The sequence below is a fragment of the Diadema antillarum genome, unplaced genomic scaffold, assembly GCF_040938485.1.
Source record: "Diadema antillarum isolate AM-2024a unplaced genomic scaffold, OU_Dant_1.0 seq00001328_RagTag, whole genome shotgun sequence".
Taxonomy (NCBI): domain Eukaryota; kingdom Metazoa; phylum Echinodermata; class Echinoidea; order Diadematoida; family Diadematidae; genus Diadema; species Diadema antillarum.
In genome coordinates, this window is record NW_027272098.1 from 70,218 (window position 1) to 94,284 (window position 24,067).

A 24,067-nucleotide genomic window follows, 5' to 3' on the forward strand; every position below is an offset into this window, starting at 1 on the left:
TCCTATGGCAGATCCTGTTCGGCACATGCTTCAAATATTTTTGAGCGGCGGCATCGAACATCTAGCAAAGGAAATAAGACGGTTGTGACTCCATTCTCTTGAACCTCCTTAGTTGTACAAATACATTTTTTTTTTTTTTTTTTTTTTTGATTTTGTGAACATGGTGAAACACTCACTCTCTACTTTACTCTACGGCTACGCATGACCGGTAACGTAGTTACGTAGTCTTTTCTACTTCATTTCACAACAAAATGAACATTTACCTTCTACTACTGTACTAACTGTTAGTACTACTTTCTGGAACAGCTTTGTACGTTTTCGTTCGTCTTGGATATCTGTGGTCAAGAAAGTTGAGGGGGAGAGACCCACAGGCCCATCTACAGTACAACGTGCACTACGAGTTTTCATCCACTAACGTTTAGTCTACTGCGCTGCATGCATGCATGCGTACCCAACTTGACTGTACAAAAAGACTTGCCTGAGCGTCGATCCGAGCTACACCGTTTAGCACATGTGGGACTAGGTCAATGCTGCTGTGTTCATTGTTGAAGGAGCGTCAGGTAATTGATCAAAGTGTGAACCAATTATCGTTCATTTCCGTAGTCACAGGACACTTTATGAGATGTATATGGTCTGTTCAGATCACACGTCCTGTCAGTCTATATTTTATGATGCTTATTCGAGCTTTCGACCTTTATTATAGGTGTTGCGACTGGTGTACGTGGTACGGTTGAGAGGAATGAAAGGCAGAGAGTTTAAGTACGTGGTCCCATGTATAACTATTGGTGCTGTAAGTTTTACTGCAGAATTTTTAGTGTGCACGTGACCCTTTGGTCAAATTCAGTTCAGGGACTGGATCTAGAAGTAGCTTGTGCAGCTGCAGGAAATCTGCTCATGTGAATGGGGGGGGGGGGGGGGGGGGGGTCTCCTGCTCATACCCAGCCTTCCTTGTCGCTGTAACCCTACTAGTACAGTAGACTACACAAGTGTGCTGGTGCACGGAGACACACCATTCAACACCATTCGAAGCGTCTAGTCGGGCTAGCTCATAATGACATTTACCCTCTCCCCTCATGACAATTAAGAAGTATAGACTTTCAAAGTTGGATTACGAGGTACCTTTTCTTTCTTTTTTCTTTTTTTTTTTTTTTTGGATATGCACTGTACAATATTTTAAAGATGAAAGGGTCTATACTCTCAATGCTGTAATGACTATGTGCCTCATAATATCTTCTGTGCACATGTGTGTGTTTTCTTTTTCACCAGACAATTGCTAGGTGGTAGGAGATTTCAATCTTTCAATGTTTAGACATCTAGCCAGTCAGGGTCTGAAGGCAGTGAGGCTGTGTTCACAACTGCAGAAGACTCTTCACCACTCCCAGCTGAAGCACACTCGTCCAACAAAGACACTGTGAGATTTCCATTGTCAGTGATGACATACTTGATACAACTAGGCCCCGTCTTATAAAGACTTGTGATTGATTCCAATCAATCACAACTTTACGATTTAATGCAAATCCATCTTACAAAAAAGTTATGATTGAAATCAAGATGGAGAACTGCAATCAATCAAACATACTGTAGGTTGCAATTGTTTGCAGCTTTCAAGAGATTTGTGATTGATTTGAATCATCAATCACAGGTTTTATAAGATGGGCCCAGATGTATTCTTGTCTGCCACATCTGTATGACAACATTTGAATATTCTTTCTCTCTAGCTCTCACTGTCTCACTAGATATATGTTATGTTTATATACCTCATTTGATGAAGCCTCGATTCTGATTGGTCAAATTTGGGTGCATAAATTCAACAATTGCCTACACACACCCTTATAGTACACAACTGCCTCTGTATGGTATGAAATGGCCTTCATAGCTCTAAACTTCCCTATATTTGTTTATATTTAGGGTCATGTATGTGGACATGTATGAGCTGCAAATGCTTGGCTTCCATAGCGCGATATGTGTCCAGTGCTACACTAGCAAACATCTGAGGCAGTGCCTGATATGTGAATTGGCTAGTGAGATTGCTATTGATGAAGTAAATTTACTTTTTATACATATTTTATGTATTTGCTATTGGGTATATAAAACAGATATAGATTGCTTTCGTTTGCGTCATCATTGATATTATTGCCCCCTGGATCTCAACTCCTTGCTTTAATACCGACAGAACAAGCAATAATATCAACTGTGCCCCTCCTTAAAGGGACTGTACAGTACTGGTTGAGGTGGGGATTCATGTTTTGAACGTTCTTAAGTGAGATAATGAGAAACCTCTTGTGTAATATGAAAGAGCATGTAATTTTAAGAAGGATTCAACGTTTATTTGATGAAAATTGGTTTTCAAATGGCTGAGATATCCAAAAAAGTGATAATAATAAAAGGCGACATGCCACAACTTTATTAGAATCTCTTTGTTTCACATTGTTTTTGGATATCTCAGCCATTTCAAAACCGATTTTCATGGAATAAACTTTTGATACCCTTTAGAATTGCATGCTCTTTGGCATCTCATAGATTGGTTTCTGAATATCTCGCAAAACGTTAAAAGCTAAATCCTCACCTCGACCAGAACTGTACACACCCTTTAATCTATTCCCTCTTCCCTCCCTCCCAGTCTGTGGCACACCAGAATGGCATCAGGCGGCAGTGAGGGCGATGCACAGGTATTCAGTAACAGACTGGCCCAGGAGAAGTCTCCCTATCTGCTACAGCATGCCAGCAATCCTGTTGATTGGTAAAGACTGCTGTCTTCTAAATTCCTTTCAACACTTTTCATTGTATTTATGAAGACGATTATCACACATTATTGTCACAAAGAGCAATAAACAGAAATATGCTGAGATGTCATGTCCTTTGTGGTTCCGTAATTAAGGCCATTGAGCCGATCAATCCAGCTCAAAATAAACAAAAACAGAAAAATAAAAAGTAAAGCATAAATTTAGGATAGACTAAGGAAAATGACAAGGAAAGATTTCTTTATGTTATCCTATTGGAAGTGTTTCAATTTGATTTTCATACTGATTCTATATTTTGTATTCTTAAGAAAAAAAGAGAGAAATGATGCTCACATTTTGAACATGTTTCCCATATTACAAGATAGTCTAATATCTTTTATTTATGTTTTGTGAGCAGATGGTCTGTGGACTCTTCATTGACTTCTGAGTGCTGTTGTTATTGTTATTTTCTTTCTTCTCAACAGGTTTCCATGGGGTCAGGAAGCTTTTGACAAGGCCAAGGCTGAAAATAAATTGATATTCTTGTCAGGTGAGCACCTCATTCTCGTAGTGTCACCTCTTCATGTGCGTCTAAATTATCCATCTTTGACAATGTTCTCTGTCATGCATGCAGAGCTGGTTAAGCAAGGCATGAATACTCAAAGTCCTAGAATAATGTTACTTTATACAAAATTTACATACTTTTTGTTCGTAGGCATACTCGATCCTTGTTATTATCAAAAAGTGCATGTGATTGGATGTGAAATCCATTTCCTCAGTTTCTAGTCTTCCCACTTATGTCTGATATTTTTACTTCACTTTTTCTCTTACCTTTTTGTCCCCGCCGAACGAGTTCGAGCAGGGGACTATGAAACGGGCTCCGTACGTGTGTGTGTCTGTGTGTCCGTGTGTCCGTGTGTCCGTCTGTCCGTGCGTCCGTGTGTGATCAAAATGTTCAAAATGCTACTCCTTCGCCATTTCTAACCCGATTTTGATTCAGTTTGCTTTATATGATAGCACTACATGGGAGCTTTGAAACTTCTATACAGAATTTCAGTTGTGACCTTTGACCTATATTGTACATTTTGCTTCAAAATGCTACTCCTTCGCCATTTCTAACCCGATTTTGATTCCGTTTGCTTTATATGATGGCACTAGGTGAGGGCTTCAGAACTTCTACACAGAATTTTGACCTTTGACTTCTTTGACCTTTGACCTTGATTTTTTACCTATATTTTACATTTTGCTACAAAATGCTACTCCTTCGCCATTTGTTACCCGATTTCAATTCCGTTTGCTTTAAGTGATGGCACTAAGTGAGGGCTTCAAAATTTCTACACAGAATTTTGACCTTTGACTTCTTTGACCTTTGACCTTGATTTTTGACCTGTATTGTACATTTTGCTACCAAATGCTACTCCTTCGCCATTTCTAACCCGATTTCGATTCCGTTTGCTTTATGTGATGGCACTAGGTGAGGGCTTCAAAACTTCCACACAGAATTTTGACCTTTGACTTCTTTGACCTTTGACCTTGATTTTTTTAACCTATATTGTACATTGGCTACAAAATGCTACTCCTTCGCCATTTCTAACCCGATTTTGATTCCGTTTGCTTTATGTGATGGCACTAGGTGAGGGCTTCAAAACTTCTACATAGAATTTTGACCCTTGACTTCTTTCACCTTTGACCTTGATCTTTTTACCTATATTGTACATTTTGCTACTAAATGCTACTTCCGGCGGGGACATATTTTACGCACCGCGTAATTGCTACTTTTCCTTGTTTTCATTCTTTTGAGGTGTCCAAGCTTATTAGGAACCTTGACAGCATAACCCCAAATTGTGCATTATTTGTCATTATTATTATGGATGCATCACCTATTGCTCTCGTACTTACATGGGCATTGAATTAATGCCACATGTTGTTGATTTTTTTTTTGATATGCGTAGTTGGTTACTCCACTTGTCACTGGTGTCATGTGATGGAGCGAGAGTCCTTTGAAAACAAGGACATAGGCAAGCTGATGAATGAGCACTATGTCAGCATCAAGGTGGACCGAGAGGAGAGGCCCGATGTGGACCGGGTCTACATGACTTTCATTCAGGTAAGGACAAGATTTAACCCTTTTTGTGCCAGGGACATTTGACAGTATGTACAACTCTATGGGGTTTTTCTTTGCCAATGGGCATTCAAAGCACAACGAAGGGTTAAGATCTTCCTTTGTCACTCAGTTGGATTTCTTACCTTTGTTGACCTTGCACTTGCCCTCTCTTTCTGCTGTCATTATCCTTGTTTTCAATGAGGAAGAAATTTAGGCCACCTGAATTATTCTAAAGAAGAATTGCAGGTTGACATGGAAACGGTGATCCAAAGTTTGATATATTTCAATGTTGCAAAGTCTTGGTATTTGTAAGTTCTCTTATTGCAACCAAGCTGAAAAGCTGTTGTAACCAAACATCAGTTCTTCACTAAGTCCAGAATGACACTCACATTATTCAAAGCTTACACCAGTGTTACAACCTGCAAACTATTCCAAGAAAAGTTTCATTCAAAAGTTTACACATGTGAGAAACTTCCACACTTGATTAAGAAATGCCTCAAAAAAAAAAAAAAAATCTACAAAATGTCCCTGTCTCCCATTGCTAACAAACTTACATGATGCCCGAGACCATCTAGAAATAGTCCTTGCTGATGCCAAGTGGACCTTTCTCACACTTACAAGGTTTTCACAAATTTTCGTAAAGCGACGTATTTCCAACTTGAAGAAATGTCGTATATTATGTATGTAGTATGATATATTATCATTTTTCTCTGTAGGCTACGGCTGGAGGAGGTGGGTGGCCAATGAGCGTCTGGTTGACCCCTGACCTCAAACCTCTCATGGGGGGCACATACTTCCCTCCCCATGATCGCTTTGGCCGTCCTGGCTTTGGCACCATCCTACAGACCATTGCAAGGCAGGTGAGCAGTGCAAAAGAAAACATTTTCTAAAGTCATAACTTGCAATGTGTATTCTGTTTGAAACAAAAATAAGCATCAAGGTTGTTCACTTATCAGTGTAATAAATTTTACCTTTCGTACCTGTACCTACTTCCTGCTTTCAAAATATCAGCGTGATCACCAGTAATGAATAGTCGTGTCTTCAGACTTATTTGAAGCAAACAGTGGCCATATTTATGATTATAGATTATTTCATACCAAATGAGCCTACCATATTTCATACGCTATCACTGCACAGTCAAAGCAAGTGATGTGTCTTGTCCTTCAGCTATATAGAATCATACTGCATTATTCAAGTGCTCTTTTGATCATGCTTTTTGTAACAGCGCATTAAAGGTTACTGTATATGCAGTATATTTTGTGGTGTTTTAACTTTCACAAATCTTGCAAGTCATCCAATATTCAACAACATTTACTGAAAATTTTTAAGTCCAATGCACAGTATATTGTCTCAAAGATGGGAGATCACTAAAATTTCTCCTGAAATGAATAATACTTCTCATTCCATTACTATGTATTGCTACAGTGAATTCACCTACACATTAGATTATCTTGCATGTTCAGTTCACAATGGGATGAGAATGTTGTCAGCTCCTGTCAAGGCAAACTGGGGCCAGGCCACATGATGAGAAATCGACCAATCAGGTTACAGGAATTATGTCGTTGTTTTAGAATAATTTGAAGTGTATCCTTGACTGCAGTGGAGAAACAACAAGTCAGCGTTGGAACAGCAGAGCAACAAGATTCTGGAGGCCCTACAGAGTGCTGTCCAGATGAAGTCATCCAGTGACCCTTCACCCCTGGGGTCAGAGGTCATGGACAAGTGCTACAAGCAGCTCAATGACAGCTTTGATGATCAGTATGGAGGCTTTGGCGGTGCTCCCAAGTTTCCACAGCCAGGTATGTACGCATACTTGAGATGATTACTGAAACTGGTGTGTACAACTACCAAACAAGACAGCAAGTGACTGTGAAAGTCTCCAGATCTGTAGGGTATCCCATTTAAGGTCTGTCAGCATGGCGGTGATACTTCTTTCACTCAAAAAGTGATTGTTGGTGTATCATGCAACACTACATTGAAATGACTCCACCATAGCCATACTTGCTATGACTACTAAAACTGTCGTTTACATCTTGTTGGAATCCCACACTCAGCTGGCATGTTCCAAGATAGGTCAGACAAGTGTGATATAGCACATCAATTTGATGTCTCCAGGACACTTGTTTATGTTTTGATACAGGAAACAAGTGCTCTCAGCCCTTTGTTGGTAGTGCTGTCTATGTCCTCATTCCATGATAGCTTGTCGGTGAGTTCCACTCCTAGATATTTGGCTGAGGAGACTTGTTTTGGGGGTTGATTGTTGATTGAGTATGAGGAAACAAGAAAGTTATGACACCTGTAAAGGATGTTGCACTTTTCTGTGTGAAACTCTTTCAACCACTTTTGCTCCAATCACTGTAGTGAGTTGAGGTCCTTTTTGAACTGCTTGGCATCCATATCATTTTTTATGACTCTGTGTACTATGCAATCGTATGCAAACAGCCTGACTCAAATACCTTCAGATATACAGTCCAGTAAGTCATTTACGTATAAGTAAGAAAGAGCATAGGGCCTAGCACTGTGCCCAGTGGCACCCCAGGTGTTACAAGTAGTTGGTCTGATGACTCGTGAGGACTGCCTTCTGTACTGTACCTTGTAGGAAGTTGCCAATCCATGTTAGGGGACTGCCATAGATGCCATAGAACTTCAACTTATGGAGGATATGAGCATGGGATACTTTATCAAAAGCCTTTGCTAAGTCAAGCAATATAACCTTCATTTGTAGACTGTAGTCTGAGTTGTGGGCAATGTCCTCAACAGCAGTGATAAGCTGTGTTTTTGTTAGGACGGGCCTTATGAAACCTGTGCTTGACATCAATGAGTATGCTGTGAGTAAAGGTGACGCATAATGGAATTATGAGTACATATGTCCCAGCAGTTTACAACATATGACTGTCAGGAATATTGGATGATAGCTGCTGCCTTCTACCTATCACCCTTCTTGAATACAGACGTCACCAGAGCAGATTTCTTGATGTCTGTTACAATCCATGACCCATGTATGTATTGAGTCTTGGTAGATGATCCTAAGTGCTTGTCCAAGACTATCTGCCAGCAGCTCTTTCAGGAGTCAAGCATGGATGGTATCAGGGCCTGCAGATTTGTGAGGATTAATTTTCTCTAGCAGCTTGGTCACATCGTCAACAGATACTTGGATATTTGGTATTGGTGGAAATGAGCTGGGTCCAAGATTTGGAATGTTGTTGGAGTCTTTCGCCTGGTTGAATACTTGGCAAGATTGGTTGTTCAGTCTGTAGGTTGCTCTGTCTGTGTCTCCAGTGAAGGTCGCTCTGGGTGGTCTTTGAAGGGGGCAACTCCATTGTTGTCATGGCATTTGCAAGAGGTGTGACTCCAGAACCACTTCGGATCTGACCAGAGGTCAGGGCATATGATGTTATTGATGTAAGTTTCATAGGCTTCCTTACAGTCCTTTGCCTGCATATCTTCAAGGTGGTGTGCCTTGTCCACAGTCGTGATATTTTTCAATGACTGTAACAGGACTGTTGATTGTAGCATGCTACTTTTGCTAGCTTTAAAAAGCATTTCATCTTCTGGTTGACACATGGTTGAAGTGGGATGTAGTCAGTTTATTATCTTACACAGGGAAGCTTTGCCAACGTTGATGCTGATGCTTTAATGAGGCTGCATAAGAGGTGAGAACATCAAAGTATTTCCTTTCTGCTGCATTGTTTGGCTTCCTCTTATGAACAATGTCTGCTGCATCTTGGTCTTGCTCTTCTCTTAAAGAATGCGATAACACAAAGAATCTCGATATGAATTTGTGGTAGTGTGCTGTAGCGTCCTACAACACTCGTCAGTCTCTGATTCAAATGCTCCAGGCGGTTGTTAGTGTTATTAAGGAGTGTGTAGGTATTCCTCATACCAAGGACCCATTCTTCCCTGATGGGATCCCAGTTTGCCTAGACATTCTGTGTGACAGCAGACAGACATGATTCCTCAAGAAGTGTTAGATTTTTCTGGTACTCTTCTTTACTCCTGCTGTATGCCATTTTCTGCAGTATCCTCAGTGCTGTCATTCTCTGTCCATTGTTGATAGCCAGCTTCCCTTCCACCACCTCCCATTGGAATGTGCGCAGTGTGTGAAACAAGCAAATGTCCATACTGGCTTGAGGGAAGCCATCTTCCAAAACCCCACGTTCATTCATGTCTTTTTCACTCATGATGTTCACTGTTTGTGGCCGGTGTTCATTGTGCTTCTTGAAACTTTCAAACAACCATTTCAAGCTCTCTCTGTTTTCATTTGCAAGGATTGCTGCAGTTGCTAACTCACCTTTCCCATCTCCATCTTCCCCCAGAATCATGTAGAAGTTTGGCCAATCTTGATACTGAGTTGCTGATGCACTAATGAGACTGCATAGGGGGTGAAAACATCAGAGTATTTCCTTTCTGGTGCATTCCCTGGTAGCTTCACCTCCTTCCTCTTATGAACAATGTCTGCTGCATCTTGGTCTCGCTCTCCTCTCAAAGAATGCACCAACATGAAGAATCTCAATATGAATTGTGGGAGTGTGCTGTAGCGTCCTACAACACTCTTCAGTTTCTGATTCAAACACTCCAGGTGGTTTTCAGTGTTATCAAGGAGTGCGTAGGTACTCTTCATACCAAGGACCCATTCTTTCCTTATGGGATCCCAGTTTGCCTTGACATACTGTGTGACAGCAGATGGACATGATTCCTCTAGAAATGTTAGATTTTTCTGATACTCGTCTTTACTCCTGCTCTGTGCCATTTTCTGCAGTATCCTCAGTGCTGTCATTCTTTGTCCATTGGTGATACCCAACTTCCCTTCCACCACCTCCCTTTGGAAGGTATGCAACGTGTGAAACAAACAAACATACATGTTTGCTTGAGGGAAAGCATCTGCTATTGCCCACATTTATTCATGTCTTTGTCATTCATGATGTTCACTATTTGTGGCCGGTGTTCATCGTGCTTCTTGAAACTGTCAAACAGCCATTTCAAGCTCTCTCTGTTTTCATTTGCGAGGATTGCTGCAGCTGCTAAACACTTTTCCCATCTCCATTGTCCCCCAGAATCATGTAGAAGTTTGGCCAATCTTGATGCTGAGTTACTGATACACTAATGAGGCTGCATAAGGGGTGAGAACATCAGAGTATTTCCTTTCTGGTGCATCCCCTGGCAGCTTCACCTCCTTCCTCCTATGAACAATGTCTGCTGCATCTTGGTCTCGCTCTCCTCTCAAAGAATGCACTAACACAAAGAATCTCGATATGAATTCTGGGAGTGTGCTGTAGCGACCTACAACACTCTTCAGTTTCTGATTCAAACACTCCAGGCGGTTGTTAGTTTTATTAAGGAGAGTGTAGGTATACTCTTCATACCAAGGACCCATTTTTCCCTGATGGGATCCCAGTTTACCTTGACATACTGTGCGACAGAAGACAGGCATGATTCCTCTAGAAATGTTAGATTTTCATGGTACTCGTCTTTACTCCTGCTCTGTGCCATTTTCTGCAGTATCCTCAGTGCTGTCATTGTCTGTCCGTTGGTGATACCAAGCTTCCCTTCCACCACCTCCCTTTGGAAGGTATGCAGCATGTGAAACAAATAAACATGCATGTTTGCTTGAGGGAAAGCATCTGCTATTGCCTGCATTCATTCATGTCTTTGTCACTCACAATGTTCACTGTTTGTGGCCAGTGTTCATCGTGCTTCTTGAAACTTTCAAACAACCATTTCAAGCTCTCTCTGTTTTCATTTGCAAGGATTGCTGTAGTTGCTAACTCACTTTTCCCACCTCCATCTTCCACAAGAATCAGGAAGAGGGGCATCCAGAGGTTGTTCAGTTTGTATGTTGCATCTATGCAGAGAAGTTCCTGATAGGCCTGATAGACTTGATGCTTCTCTGTATCTTGAAAGAATAAGCCAGTTAGTTGATTGCTCTTGTCTTGCAGGACTGCTGTTGCTACTCCCGTCCAATAGCAAGAAAATGATTCTAGCTATATTAAGTTGTTATTCCTTCCTCATATCTTACAAGGAAAAAAGAAAGGAAGGGAGAAAAGAAAATCAACATCAATTTGCAACATTAATTACACTAATAAAAGACTCCAAAGTTATGGAGATGTGGGGTGTTGAAGTTGTCATTAAGAAAAGGATGAGCAGTAATTGCTAAACCCTAAAATTCATCCTCAGCCTTTTCTAAACCAAAACCAATCATGATCCTAACCTAATCTCTGTAACCAGAGATATTTTGCTGGAACACTTATCGTTCGGCACTATATATCACATCACCAGTATCTTTTTATTGGGTTTTGTCTCATCAATCTCCTCAATGTTGTATTTAGACTTTGACAGAGTATATCCTTTTGTGCATCTTTACTCATCTGTCATTTCTTAGTTTAAATATTTACAGTAAGACTCGGAGTAGGAAAAATGATGGTCTACAATCTTTCAAACAACAAGTCAACAAGCATATGTCACTTGATAGGTGACTCCATACAGTACCTGTCTTTAAAGGACTGGCAGGTTGTCTTTATGTCGCATGTACTTAGTGCAGGAGGATGATACCCATGGCTGGATGACTCATCGTGTTCTATGGGTAAATAACCAGGCTTACTAGAGCACTTGTGAATTATGAGCTGGCTGGACTTGATCCTTAAACTGCCAGAGAACAGTGCAGTAAAGCTGGTTGTGTTTGTTTGTTTATTTTATTTTTTTTTTTTTGTGGTAGGGCATAGTTCTTCACATGGGTTTCCAGCCATTTGTTCTTCCTCTGCCTACTTCAATTTTGCCGCATCGAGAGCTAACACTTGTTTGTTGGCTAGTTTGTTTGTTCATTTTTAGCTACGCTTTTCTGGAATTATTTTTCTGAGTAGCAGCCAACCGCTTGATTAGCATGATTTGGAACTCTCCTACATGCAGGGGCCCCTAAATTACCTGTTGTATGTTTTTGCACACCCTATACAGGTACCTGGTCAATCCTGCACAGAGGCTGTGGAGATTTCTTAGTCTCAAATGGGATGAGTTAAATCAGAGGCTTTAGAGCTCTTTTGTGGGATTTGTGTACAAGAAAGATGTCAAACTTATCTAAAATCAGAAATCAACAGTGAAGTGAAATGAGGTCATGATATTCTATCTATTAACAGTAATGGCACAGGAAAATTGTAGATATTTACATGAAGTCCCTGGCATAATGAGATGATGTGCAACAAGCTGATGATGTTGATTTTCACCTAAAAAAAAAAGAAAAAAAGAAAGACCATTCCTCAAACGATGTAATTGTGTCTTTTGTTCCTTCCCGGCACCCTTGTGTAAATGGTTCTCGACATGAAGTGAATTTCAACTTCTTGTTCCGACTGTATTCAACAAAGCGAGACAGCCCAGAGGGTCAGAAGGCTTTGGAGATGTGTGTACACACACTGACGATGATGACTAAAGGAGGAATCCATGATCATGTCAGTCAGGTAATTCGACTAATTTTCTCTGTGTATCAAATATTCCTTTTTTACTGGCCAAAACATGCCAAGAGTATTGTTATTTTCTGTAAGAAGTCAGTAGGGCATTGAATTGTGTCCCTCTAATTCATAGTTGTTGCCAGTTGTGAATATTGAATCAATCTCATATTTTGAGGTAAGGTTTGAAGAAGTAATGCTCACAAAAACTACATTGCAGTTGCACATGTAAATTTCAGATACCAAAGAGAAAATTATACCCCAATAGAGTTCATCCCACTTAGCCTTGTGTTGTCCAGTATGTTCAGTTGATTTTGTTCATCTGTATATATTTGATCTAAAACTTCCGCAGCTATGTGGAAAGATGTTACTTTAGTCATATTGTGAACCAATTATGGTGAACTTGAGACTTGATATTATAACCTTGTTTTTTTAAAGTCCTCACAGAACTTTGTTGTATCACATCTTTTTTATTTCTCTCTCTCTGAATGTGAGTAAGTAGAAGTTTGATAGATTTACCCTGATATCAGACAAACTCTGCAATATTCTCATCATTTCCATTATTCCTGTCATGTGTTTTTCACTGAAAGCTGATGAGGAAATGTTGTCATTTAGATTATTCTCCGTGGTCCGACAGATGATGCATGTAGATAGCAACATAAGATGACTAGTGTGTTCCTTGTGTATGACCATGAAGTCCCAAATCTTCATATCCTTCTTGTGTTTGTGGTAGTAATGGTAAAGAGACTACTGGTATATAATGCAGTAATCATGCTCATAGCATTAATAGCAAAGGAACATCTCATTGACTGATGTACTCTACCAATGAGGCACGAGATAAATGCTCAGCTCTGTCTTTTGCAGGGTTTTCACAGGTACTCTACAGACAGGTTCTGGCATGTCCCCCACTTTGAGAAGATGCTTTACGATCAGGGACAGCTAGCCGTTGCTTTCCTTGATGCACATCAGGTACATAGCTACTAAATTCTCCACTCCAACCAGTCATTTTTTTATCGTACACTCAACGTCACCAAAACTTGAATCTATCCAGATCAAAGGATATATGTTTCTAATCTATACCATGCTCAAATATGTATGTCAAATAAATCCATTCACAGCATATTTCTATCTCTTTTGGATCTTCAACTAATTTGAGGCCAGCAGTTATGAGAAATGTTGTGATTGACCTAGTCATTTGAAAGCACTTGTTGGACTCTTTTTAGCTCATTGACTTTCTTAGGCTTCATTTCTACATATACACACAAATCTATGTTGTTTATTTCTTCATAGTTCCTGTCAAATTTCCCTTATCAAATTGTCTTCAGCTTTTGTTACATGTTAGTTATCACTATGATCAATGTTCTGCAACTGTCATCCAATATCATAACTAGAAAAGCACTCCGAGAGCGCAGACCTCTGCCAAGTAGTTACTTTCCACTCGTCTGATGATCTTGCTCTTCCATAGAGATCAGTGATTTCCACCCACTGAAAAATCGCACGATTTCCCAATATAGAAGTCTTTGTTACGTCAAAAACCCTCAGATTCGCGGCGCGCCTCACCCCAGCAGAAACTAGAGCACGCACTTTAGTGCGCGCATGAAAACTTCAAAAATGCGCAGCTTGAACTCCCAAGTTCATTGACCCTACTTGGCGAAATATCGAAAATCCTTCATAAAACCCATAAAAATTTCCGGATCACTACCAAAATTTAATCATCCGTTCCTTGTGTCATTCTCAACCTTTGCTGCAAGTTTCATCTAAATCCATGCACAACTTTTTGAGTTATTTTGCGCACAGACAAACAAAAAAACAAACTAACTAACTAACAAACAAACCAACGGTAACAAAAACATAACCTCCTCCCTTGGCGGAGGTAAATATCATCTGTGTCATCATATTTCCAATGCATCTGCAAGCTTATTTTGCTGACTTAACCTTGGCTCTACTGTGCTCTGTTTGCCAATTGTGGCTTGCACACTGGAGTGCTTTCTTGCCATTTGATTTAGGTTTGAGGAAACTGATTGTCAATGAATTGAGATCACCTAATCCCCCTGATACCTATTGCATTCCTGTCATACTAAAGGAACTGTGCTAAACCTGAGTGGGCTTGCTAACTTAACATCTAGGTCAAGAATAAAGCAATTACTGAATCCTGATGGAAAAAGCTTTGCAAGTTCAGCTAAGTCCCTGGGCACTTAAAGGATGAAATTTAAAAAAAAACCACACATTTTCTTTCAACATAACGTGCAGTAATATGTGTAATACAGCTCATTTCTTGCACAAAAATTTTTTGAATATTTCTCTCATTGTTCTGTATGCTCATCTTTGCTTGTGCAACAAATTGTTAGTCGGAGCCACTCAATCTCATCATAGTGATTGTTTCCAAATTATTATTATTTTTTTTTTTTAACCAATATGCTTCTTTTATCAGATCACCAAGGAAGAAGTGTTTGCTGACGTGGCTAGAGACATTCTGGAATATGTCAACAGAGACCTCAGTGACCAGGTTTGCACATTGTTTGATCATTCATTACATCATCTCTCCAAGGGTCATGGAAGAAAATGATGCATTCAGTCTGAAGTTAGCCTACAATTCTTTGCCTTTGGGTTGACCAAATTCAAGTTGGAGATATATGATAGGGAATGAAAACTTTTACAAATGTCACTTTTATTCTTATGGTTGAACTTCGCAGACACATTGATATGAGGACCACATGTTAAGACAGGCTGCCAAAGTAGATTCTTACTGAAGTCCTGTGTGCAAAAATTTGGACCTTTGAGTAAGGATTTTTGTGTGTGCGTGTCTAGCTGTGCTACGTAATAGCTATTACTTTAGTCGGATGTGTTTAGTTTGACTTTGGAAATTCTTGCCATCATCCTATTTTGATATCTGATTTAACTTGAATATGATAGCTGAGTAAACATCTATGAAGGTTTGATTAATGTACTGTGGTAGCTACTTAAGATAGGGCCTGAGAAATAGGATTTCCTTTGAGTGATTAAGCAAATGAAAATTCTGTTTATGTTTGAGGGTGAGCGCTAGAATGTGATTCACTGTAAATTGTCATGAATCACCCGTCTGTCAGTAAACTCCCACAGGCTTTGCAAAGTCGTAAAGTTTCCATCATTCATGTTGATAGGCCGGAGGATTTTACAGCGCCGAGGATGCGGACTCACTTCCCACCCACGATGCGAAGCACAAGAAAGAGGGTGCTTTCTGCGTGTGGACCGACGAGGAGATTGGAACCCTGCTGAGTGAGACTGTGGAGGAGTCCGGCCCGGTCACTCTGGCTGATGTCTTTAGATCACACTATGGAGTGAAAGCAGGAGGAAATGTTGACTTTGATCAGGTGATGGTTGATGATGATGATGATTACAGATGCCCATAATGTATGCAAATTTATGCAGATTTGTAACTTTTAAAATGGTTGGCACAAATACATGTACCGGTATATGTAATGTGTATATCTATTCCTTTTCATGTCTTTGTGTAAGCATTTATAGGGGCTGTGTAGCACTTCCAACTAAAATGTAGTTTTTTAATCAAAGTCATATGGTTTAAGCTATTGCCATATATGTGAAGTATTTGTTCTTACCAAGGTTGGTTTAGGTGATTATATTTGTTTTAGTGACATTTAAAATTTCTTTTTCAATGTTTAAGATGTTATAACATGAGGTAGGGTGACATTTTAATGGCATCCATTGTGTTGATCTTTGAGAGAAAGATGCTAATTTCACTAGATTTCCCTGCATGTTTTTGTCTCTGAATGCAGCAATCCCCAAATCTCAAGATTTTTAAAAGAGTTTGCCTCAAACAGAGTGTCATCAAGGTAAAGTGGGCTGCTCATGCTCAGGTGAGTGATAGACTTGCAGGTCTCTTATTAAATACACTTTCATATAATTTATATCCTGTTAATTCCAGGATCCGCATGGTGAGCTAAAGGACCAAAATGTCCTGATATGCAGAGGGTCTCTGGAAACTACAGCAACACAGCACAAGATCAGCGAAGCTGACACAGAGAAAGCCCTGGAGAGAGCCAGAGCCATTCTGCACGCCGAACGGCTGAAGCGCCCTCGACCGCACCTTGACGACAAGATGCTGACAGCTTGGAATGGTAAGGGGAATGATTTTCTCTAAATGTCTTTTTCCAAAGTTTTGATAGTCCTCCTGACAAGAAAATGTTTTACAAACAGGCTAAGGCCTAATGGCACACTTAAGGAAAAAGATGGCATTTTCAGCCTATGTCCTGTTCGATTTTTTTAGGTGTAAACATACTCAATAACATATTATTTTATCGAAGTTGAAATGCATTCGGGCTATTCCAATTTTATAAATTTTGCCAAAATCTGACCAGAACCATGCTGTGAATTTGGTAGATCATATTTGAATTTCTTGTCAGAATTGTTATTATATCACTGTGCCACCTCACAATATAGAATTGTGAATTTCTCATTGCACATAGAATAACGGGGTTAGTCGCTCATCAATATGATGAAAAACGTATTGCTTAACTTGCTTGAATATATAGCTACCAGCTGATCACATTTCAAACATTTAGAGCATGCTTATTACTACAAACCTTTTTTTTACCTAGTTCTGTTATGTGTGGATGCACGACACTGGAAAAAGCGTCAGTGGAGTTTTAAGATGCAGCTCTCATGGGGGGAATATAGGTTTTAAAAAAGGTAATACAGTGTAGTTAGTAAATTTGGGGCATCTCTGCCGACAGGTTTGATGGTGTCTGGCTTTGCCCGTGCTGGTCAAGTGCTGCAACGGTCAGAGTACACAGAGAGGGCGGTCAAGGCTGTGACCTTCATCAGGGACCACCTCTTTGACCCGGCCACAGGCTGTCTACTCAGGAGCTGCTACAGGGGTGCAGATGGCAACATCAGCCAGATGTGAGTCTCCTCCGACAGTGACCGCCCATTTCATCTCGATGTTATGCAGTAATTAGATGTTGAAATAATCTTAGTTACTATGACAGCAGCCAGAAAACAACCAATCAGTCACAAGTATGTGTGTTGTTGGTGCAACAACTTCACTTATTGCAACTTGCAACAATGGGCAAAATCCTAATAAGATGGACTGCTGATCTACATGCTTGTACGAGGCAGTGTTACCTCTGTGGACAGTCACATAAATGTCTATCTTCATGTTTTTGAACCCACAAAATACTGTGGAAGTTAAAAATTGGGACTGAAATTATTCATTTTCTGCCATTTTACATTGTAGTGAATGGATAAAGTGATGCTGCTGCAAAGGGAGACATTTACATCAGGTCATAACCCACCCCAGATTAAGATAGTAGTGTCACTTCATTAATTTAGACTTAAATTTGATAAAAGCAATGATAATGAAGATGATGATCATTTTGTGGCATGTGTGCTTCATAAATTGTAAGAGATGGTTCCCCTTATAGTTCTTGTTTGAAGTCTTTGAGTTTATCGGAGACAAAGTATTTAAATATTTATGGTTCAGTTGATGAAAATGAGGCACTTTCTTTTCATATGGAGCCCAACACCTTCAACTGAGAAGAACAAAAACTTGTTGCGTGATTTTCATTTTCTCCAGGAAAACCAGATTTCACATGATCAACCTGAACATAGATTTCAGTGCAAAGTGCTGTAGCAATGAACTCTCTTTTTCTTTTCTCTCTCTCTCTCCGACTGACCACCAGCCAAACTCCAATCGAGGGGTTTGTTGATGACTACTGCTTCTTGATCAGGGGCCTGCTTGACCTCTATGAGGCCAGCTATGACCAGCAGTGGCTGGAATGGGCCGGTCAGCTGCAGGAGAAAGTGGACACGCTCCTCTGGGACTCGGACAACGGAGCCTACTTCTCCACCACAGACAAGGACTCGTCCATTCTGCTCAGACTCAAAGAGGGTGAGATGAATTAGGCTTTCAAATTCTCCCTGTTGCATTTTAATTTACTGTAAAACCAGAAATTTTGGCTTGCATGAAACTGTCACGAAATTTACAAGGAGCCAAGATTCATGAAAGTAAAATGCATGTGAAAATTATTTTTGTCCACACCACATGTTGAATGCCAGTCGCAAATATCTGCAACTTTCATTCCTTAAAAACAGCTGTTGGCTCCAATTCAAGAAAGTTTCATGTCGCAGATGTTTCTGTTTTTACAATAAACATTTCGTTATTAGCGGTCAGGTCGATGCGCTGGCCGTACTCTACATGCAAATGAATGAAGTGATTTTACACACTCTGGCACAACATGCAGAGGTCACATGGAGTCACATTTTCAGTATTGTACACTTCCGGTTACTCGGAGAATATATATGCAGTAATTGCATCTGCAGTAATATTTCCCGTCTTTATCTTGACTAAAACATAGTCACTTCACCCACAATAAAATACATACAATATCTTTATTCTTTCTCTGCATCCGCATCTTGCCCCCACCTCCACAGACCAAGACGGAGCCGAGCCCAGTGCCAACTCCGTGGCTGCCATGAATCTCCTGAGGCTATCCCACTTCCTCAACAGGCCAGAGTACCAGGAGAGGGCCGTGAAGCTCTTCTCCGTCTTCAGGGAGCGGCTGGAGAAGATTCCTGTGGCTCTGCCTGAGATGGCTGCAGCTCTGGTCTTCCTCAGGAGCACCGCCAAACAGGTAGGGAAGGATCAAGTCGGATTGACACAGACACCTTAAAACATTGTTCAGTAGAAAAGTCATGTCACAACTCTTTATCTATTACACTTGTTTCTTTTTTTATGACATCATTCAGGCATATACTTTATATTGTATTGGAAAAAGTCTTTATCAAATGAATGGAAGACAAATCGACAACTTGTACCGCTTTGAATCATGCTTTCGTTTTCTTTTTTGATGATGGAAATAAACAAACTATTGAATTGAATTGAATTGAATTGAATTGAATTGAATCGAATTGAATTGAATTGAATTGAATTGAATTGAATTGAATCGAATTGAATTGAATTGAATTGAATTGAATTGAATTGAATTGAATCGAATTGAATTGAATTGAATTGAAAGTGACCATGGATTAGACGAAACAGATGTCTGCGGTCAAAGATTAAGTGCAGTGTGTACATTTTTAGAGACTACATTCTTATCGATATTAAAAAACAAAAAGTGACAGGAATTTACACTGTACCACTGACTGAAGTTATGAATCATTTTCTAAAGAGCTAGGATCAGTTGGAACACAGGAATATCTTCCAGCTTTTCCATGAGCTATGTGATGATAATGAAGAATGTTTGCAGATATTTCAGACACAATACTACAACTTAGTCAAACAAAGAGAAATAAATAAAGGTATAGCTATCGAAATTTAGATACAGTTTTTTCTGCTTTGAAAGAAAAAGTATGTTAATTTCGCTTAAGAAGCTGCTCTATGAACTCTACGCTAAAGCATGAAATCATTCCTTTGATGTCGATTGAGTCGGCTGATAAATGTTATTAGAGATTTCATGTGTGTGAAATGCAGAGATTTCAGAATTCTTTCCCTTTCCTATTTTCCACACCCTTTTCCCCCTTTGCGTATGAGTTTATCGAATATTTAATTTTTCCTTCTTTTCTGCTGCTGTCTTGCCTTCATCCCCCATTAGATCATAGTTTGTGGTGATCCGTCAGCAGATGACGCCAAGGAGATGCTGAGGTGCGTCCACTCCCACTACCTTCCCAACAAGGTGCTCATCGTCGCCGACGGCAACGACGACTCCTACCTTGCCTCGCGCCTGGACATCCTCAAGTCTCTCAAGTGCATCGACGGAAAAGCGACAGCCTACGTGTGCGAGAACTACCAGTGTCAGCTTCCAGCGGTGGGCGTGGCCGAACTGGAGACAGTGCTGAAGGACTGAACATGAAAGTGAACATCGTGACAGTCACAGGGTGGTCCAAGAGGGGTTTGAGCATGTCACTGCAACATGCTCAATTTCTTGTGCAACATCCTCAAAAGCTAGCAACATGCTATGCAACATCCTCAAGAATTTGTGACACGCTCAAAATAAAATGTAACCAAACATGTTGAAAAACGCGCAAAATTTGAAAAACGTCAAACTACTCAGAAAATTTGTGCGCGAAACATGAGACAAAACATCGATATAAGCAATACAATGGGAAATAAGTCAATAAATATTCCGTGCATTCATGATATGCATCATGCTCAAATTTTTTGGACCATTTTGAGGTCATCTTTTTATGCCTGCTGGCATAGACAATGACCATTGATAAGTGGAGGTTTGCTTTACGTGCAATGCATTTTGCCACCATCATTGCCCTCAACTGTGACAACATAATTAAAGCTCAAATTCTGTCCATTTCATATTGTAAACCCATCATTTCAGTACAGGTGTATATATGAATATGTACGAGATACATAGAGAAGGCATTGCCATGTGACTACCTTTTGCATTTCTTTCATTAATGTATGCTAGAGAAAGTTAAGAACAGTTCACATGCAAAGACTTATGCAATACTATTCATAGATATTGTATATGATCCTTATGGCTTACATGTAGTATGCTAAATGCTAAAAGTTTCTATATTCCTATATTACTCTTGATGTGTGAACTTCCGCTGTCAGAGACCATACAGCTCCATGACGACAAGGACAGATTGTCTTTTCAGCTGCTCCATGCAGTGAGTGATCGATTGTGTGTTTAGCTCAAGCATCAAGCCATCATCAGGCATCTCTGATGCATTGCGTTCACCAACGTGTGCATTTTTCCTCCAGCATTACTGGTAGTGGTGTACTCTGCTGCATTGTCTGTTTCCTCGTGAAGATTATTCATTGCAGCAGTCATGGCAACTGCATGGTCCTTCTCATGTAGAAGTGGCATGCTCCGCCTTGTAATAGTGGAGGGTTCTTTTCTACATCAAACTTCTCTTCTGAGTTCCATGTGTATTTTCAGTTGCCGCTCTAGTAGCTGATGATACCACTGCTTACGATGATTTCAAGTTTCATGAAATAAGGACTCTGTGTTCATCATCAACAGTGGTTTTCTTCGAATGATCTGTGGTTGTTTCACTGACTTGAAGTATAGTGATGCTTTGCTGCATGTGCGTTCATTCTGATTGACTGATGATTCTGTGATATTTGGTGACAGCTGCAGAGTGAGAAAGATACTCTTCAATAGATGGTTCTGTTTCATCCTCTTTATCATGTTCTGTCTTTTGATTTTGCATTCCAAGCAAGCTGAATGTATGGGGTATTGAATAGAGGCTTCATTAGTCACTGCTGCTACCTACAGTAAATCACCATTGAATGTATATATTCAAAGAAAAAATAACAGGGTAAATTTGCAAATCATGAAAAATAGAAGTTACAATAATTACTCGTGTCAATCTATCATGCCATATGGTGACTGCAGTTTGGTAATGAACTGCACATAACATTTATGTACAAATGTATATATGTCAAGGTGGTTTACAAACTACGAGTTTCTTGTTCATATCATGATGTATGGCATTTTGATGTGTATATTCATTCACTTGTACAGCGTGCAATTATCCATTGAGTGCTGGTCCACCATTTCATATGAAGAATTCACAGATGTGTGCAAACTACAAGTGCGCATTGAAATCATCTGAAAAAGATGACTGTTTCAAACAAGCAGGTACTGCTAAACCTGATAGATTGAGTGAAATAACAAGTTTTGATAGCTATGTTAAAGTTAAATCACACTTTTTTAAAAACATACAGTGTATGAGACGTAGTACATTTATTGAAATGTGTATGTTTCTGATAAATTTTGCCAGCACTGCATATTTATTACTCATGCAGCAGCCATATCTTGCAGGACAGCATTGACATGTCTGATGACGAGACAAGTCCAGACAAGACAAGACAGTGAACAAATTGCAATGATGAAAGACAATTCTGACATTTACTGAAAATATCTATCAGATATTATCATCGAAGCCAAGCTTACTGGCTTTTTTTCTTCCAGAACTTGTTCTTCCTAGCCTAATTTTTGACATTCTTAGTTTTCAAATTCCAAAGGTATGGATGCTTGTCAACAAATCCCAGGTCTTGGCTTTCTTCCTGCTCTTCTTAGAGCCAACAGGACTTCTGTGCATTTTTTGGTCTTCTTTGATTTACTTGGCTTGTTGGTAGGCTGTGGTGAGAACAAAGAATGACTTGAACCATGAGAGGTGGCCCATTTTTTGCTGGAAATCTCTTTAGCCACAAGGAAGGTCCCCTTCCAATGACTTGTCAAGAACTTGAGGATTTTTGCCAGTGTGACTTCCTGGTATGATCATGCAAAGTTTGTCTTGGGACCGCCCTTTCCCTCTTGCTTTATTTCCACTGACAGAGGAAAGAGATGGGTTGCCTGGCAACCATCCTCTGTACCATGGCCTTGCCTTTCCCAGCATTAAAGTTGTCTCATTGGCCATTTTAAGGAGAGGTAATGTGGAGCTGTTGAACCAATGTGAGCTGGAAGGTGATACATGCATTTTGGTGTTTGATGTTTCAGATTATACCCATTTGTCAAGTGACCCGTGCAAATGACTTTTTTTTTTTTCAATTTATTATTAAAAGCTTGCTTATGTTTTCAGTTTTGTACAGTTTCTATCTGGTCCACTAATGCCATCCAGTAAGATGTGACAACTCTCCTATGTTACTAAAAGTCAAAGATGAGAGAGTTGGAAAACAAATGAAATGGATTGCAACTGATTGACAAAGTGCCCTTTCATCGACGGAAATGAACACTGATTATTGAGATTTTCGTCAGTAGTGTGATTAAAAAAAAATCATTGGCGTACATACTGGGATGGGATTTAAACCCATGACCTCCTAATTGCTAGACAGACATAGGAACCACTAGACTATTGAGCTGCTGCCCAATAGCCAGTGATGATTTGAATGAATCAATGGATGTGTTTAATTCATGGAATAAAATGTCATCATGAAAATTGTGATGTCTGTGTTGAAGAATGTGTATACTAGTGACATGTGGAATGCAAAGCTAGCCAACCCCTCATATTCTGTGAGATATCGTCAAGTTTCAGTCGTAGTATCAGTAGTTTTGTGATCCTTGTTTGATGACTCTTCAAAGTTCCACTTTTGCAGAGATAAAGAAAAGGGAACATTTTCTTATTAAGAAACAAGACTCGTACAATGATATTAGAGTTTGTGTAAAACTTGTTCCTTTAAAGGGACTGTACAGTTCTGGTTGATGTGAGGCTTTAGCTTTTAATGTTTTGCAAGATATTCAGAAACCACTCTATGAGATGTCAATGAGCATGCAATTCTAAGGGGTATCAAAAGTTTATTTGATGAAAATCGGTTTTGAAATGGCTGAGATATCCAAAAACAAGGTGAAAGAAAGAGATCCTAATAAAAGGCATGGCCTGTCGCCTTTTATTGTTATCATTTTTTTTTTTTTGATATCTCAGCCATTTGAAAACCAATTTTCATCAAATAAACATTGAATCCTACTTAAAATGACATGCTCTTTCATATTTCATAAGAGGTTTCTCATTATCTCACTTGGGAATGTTAGAAACCTGAATCCTCACCTCAACCAGTATTGTACAGTCCCTTTAAGTATGATATGTCTGTGTGAAGGTACTACCGTGTATATATTTGTCCATACGGTGTATATATTTGTTCATACAGTTAACTGTGTGACACACTGCAAACCAGTATAAGTGACAATGAGGCAGATATTTGCTGCAGATCAAAAATGCAGTAACTGAAGAAGAGTCAAACACATATGTCTGGGGTGTAATGAATATATATCCAGATTGATACATACACTACTCATCATTAGTTGCTGAGTTGCCAGTAAGCAGCATTAGTTTGATGCCATTATGTTCTTATT

General features: G+C 39.7%; 2 protein-coding genes across 2 annotated transcripts; one reads left to right on the top strand and one right to left on the bottom strand.

The window, feature by feature from the left end:
- The first annotated feature begins 528 nt into the window (after positions 1 to 528).
- LOC139708349 (spermatogenesis-associated protein 20-like) lies at positions 529 to 20,743 on the top strand. Its single transcript, XM_071620306.1, has 16 exons — positions 529 to 560; positions 1,267 to 1,411; positions 2,621 to 2,740; positions 3,206 to 3,270; positions 4,673 to 4,827; positions 5,541 to 5,684; positions 6,425 to 6,623; positions 12,139 to 12,269; positions 13,122 to 13,226; positions 14,689 to 14,763; positions 15,398 to 15,607; positions 16,180 to 16,372; positions 16,988 to 17,156; positions 17,936 to 18,144; positions 18,687 to 18,886; positions 19,847 to 20,743. Exons 2-16 carry the CDS (start codon positions 1,302 to 1,304, stop codon positions 20,096 to 20,098), a joined length of 2,337 nt encoding a protein of 778 aa, XP_071476407.1. The 5' UTR covers positions 529 to 560; positions 1,267 to 1,301; the 3' UTR covers positions 20,099 to 20,743.
- On the bottom strand, positions 9,881 to 11,392 carry LOC139708354 (uncharacterized). Its single transcript, XM_071620312.1, is given in 4 exon segments — positions 9,881 to 10,174; positions 10,177 to 10,460; positions 10,463 to 10,771; positions 11,374 to 11,392. Coding segments are annotated over 4 exon segments (906 nt in total).
- Positions 20,744 to 24,067: the final 3,324 nt, after the last annotated feature.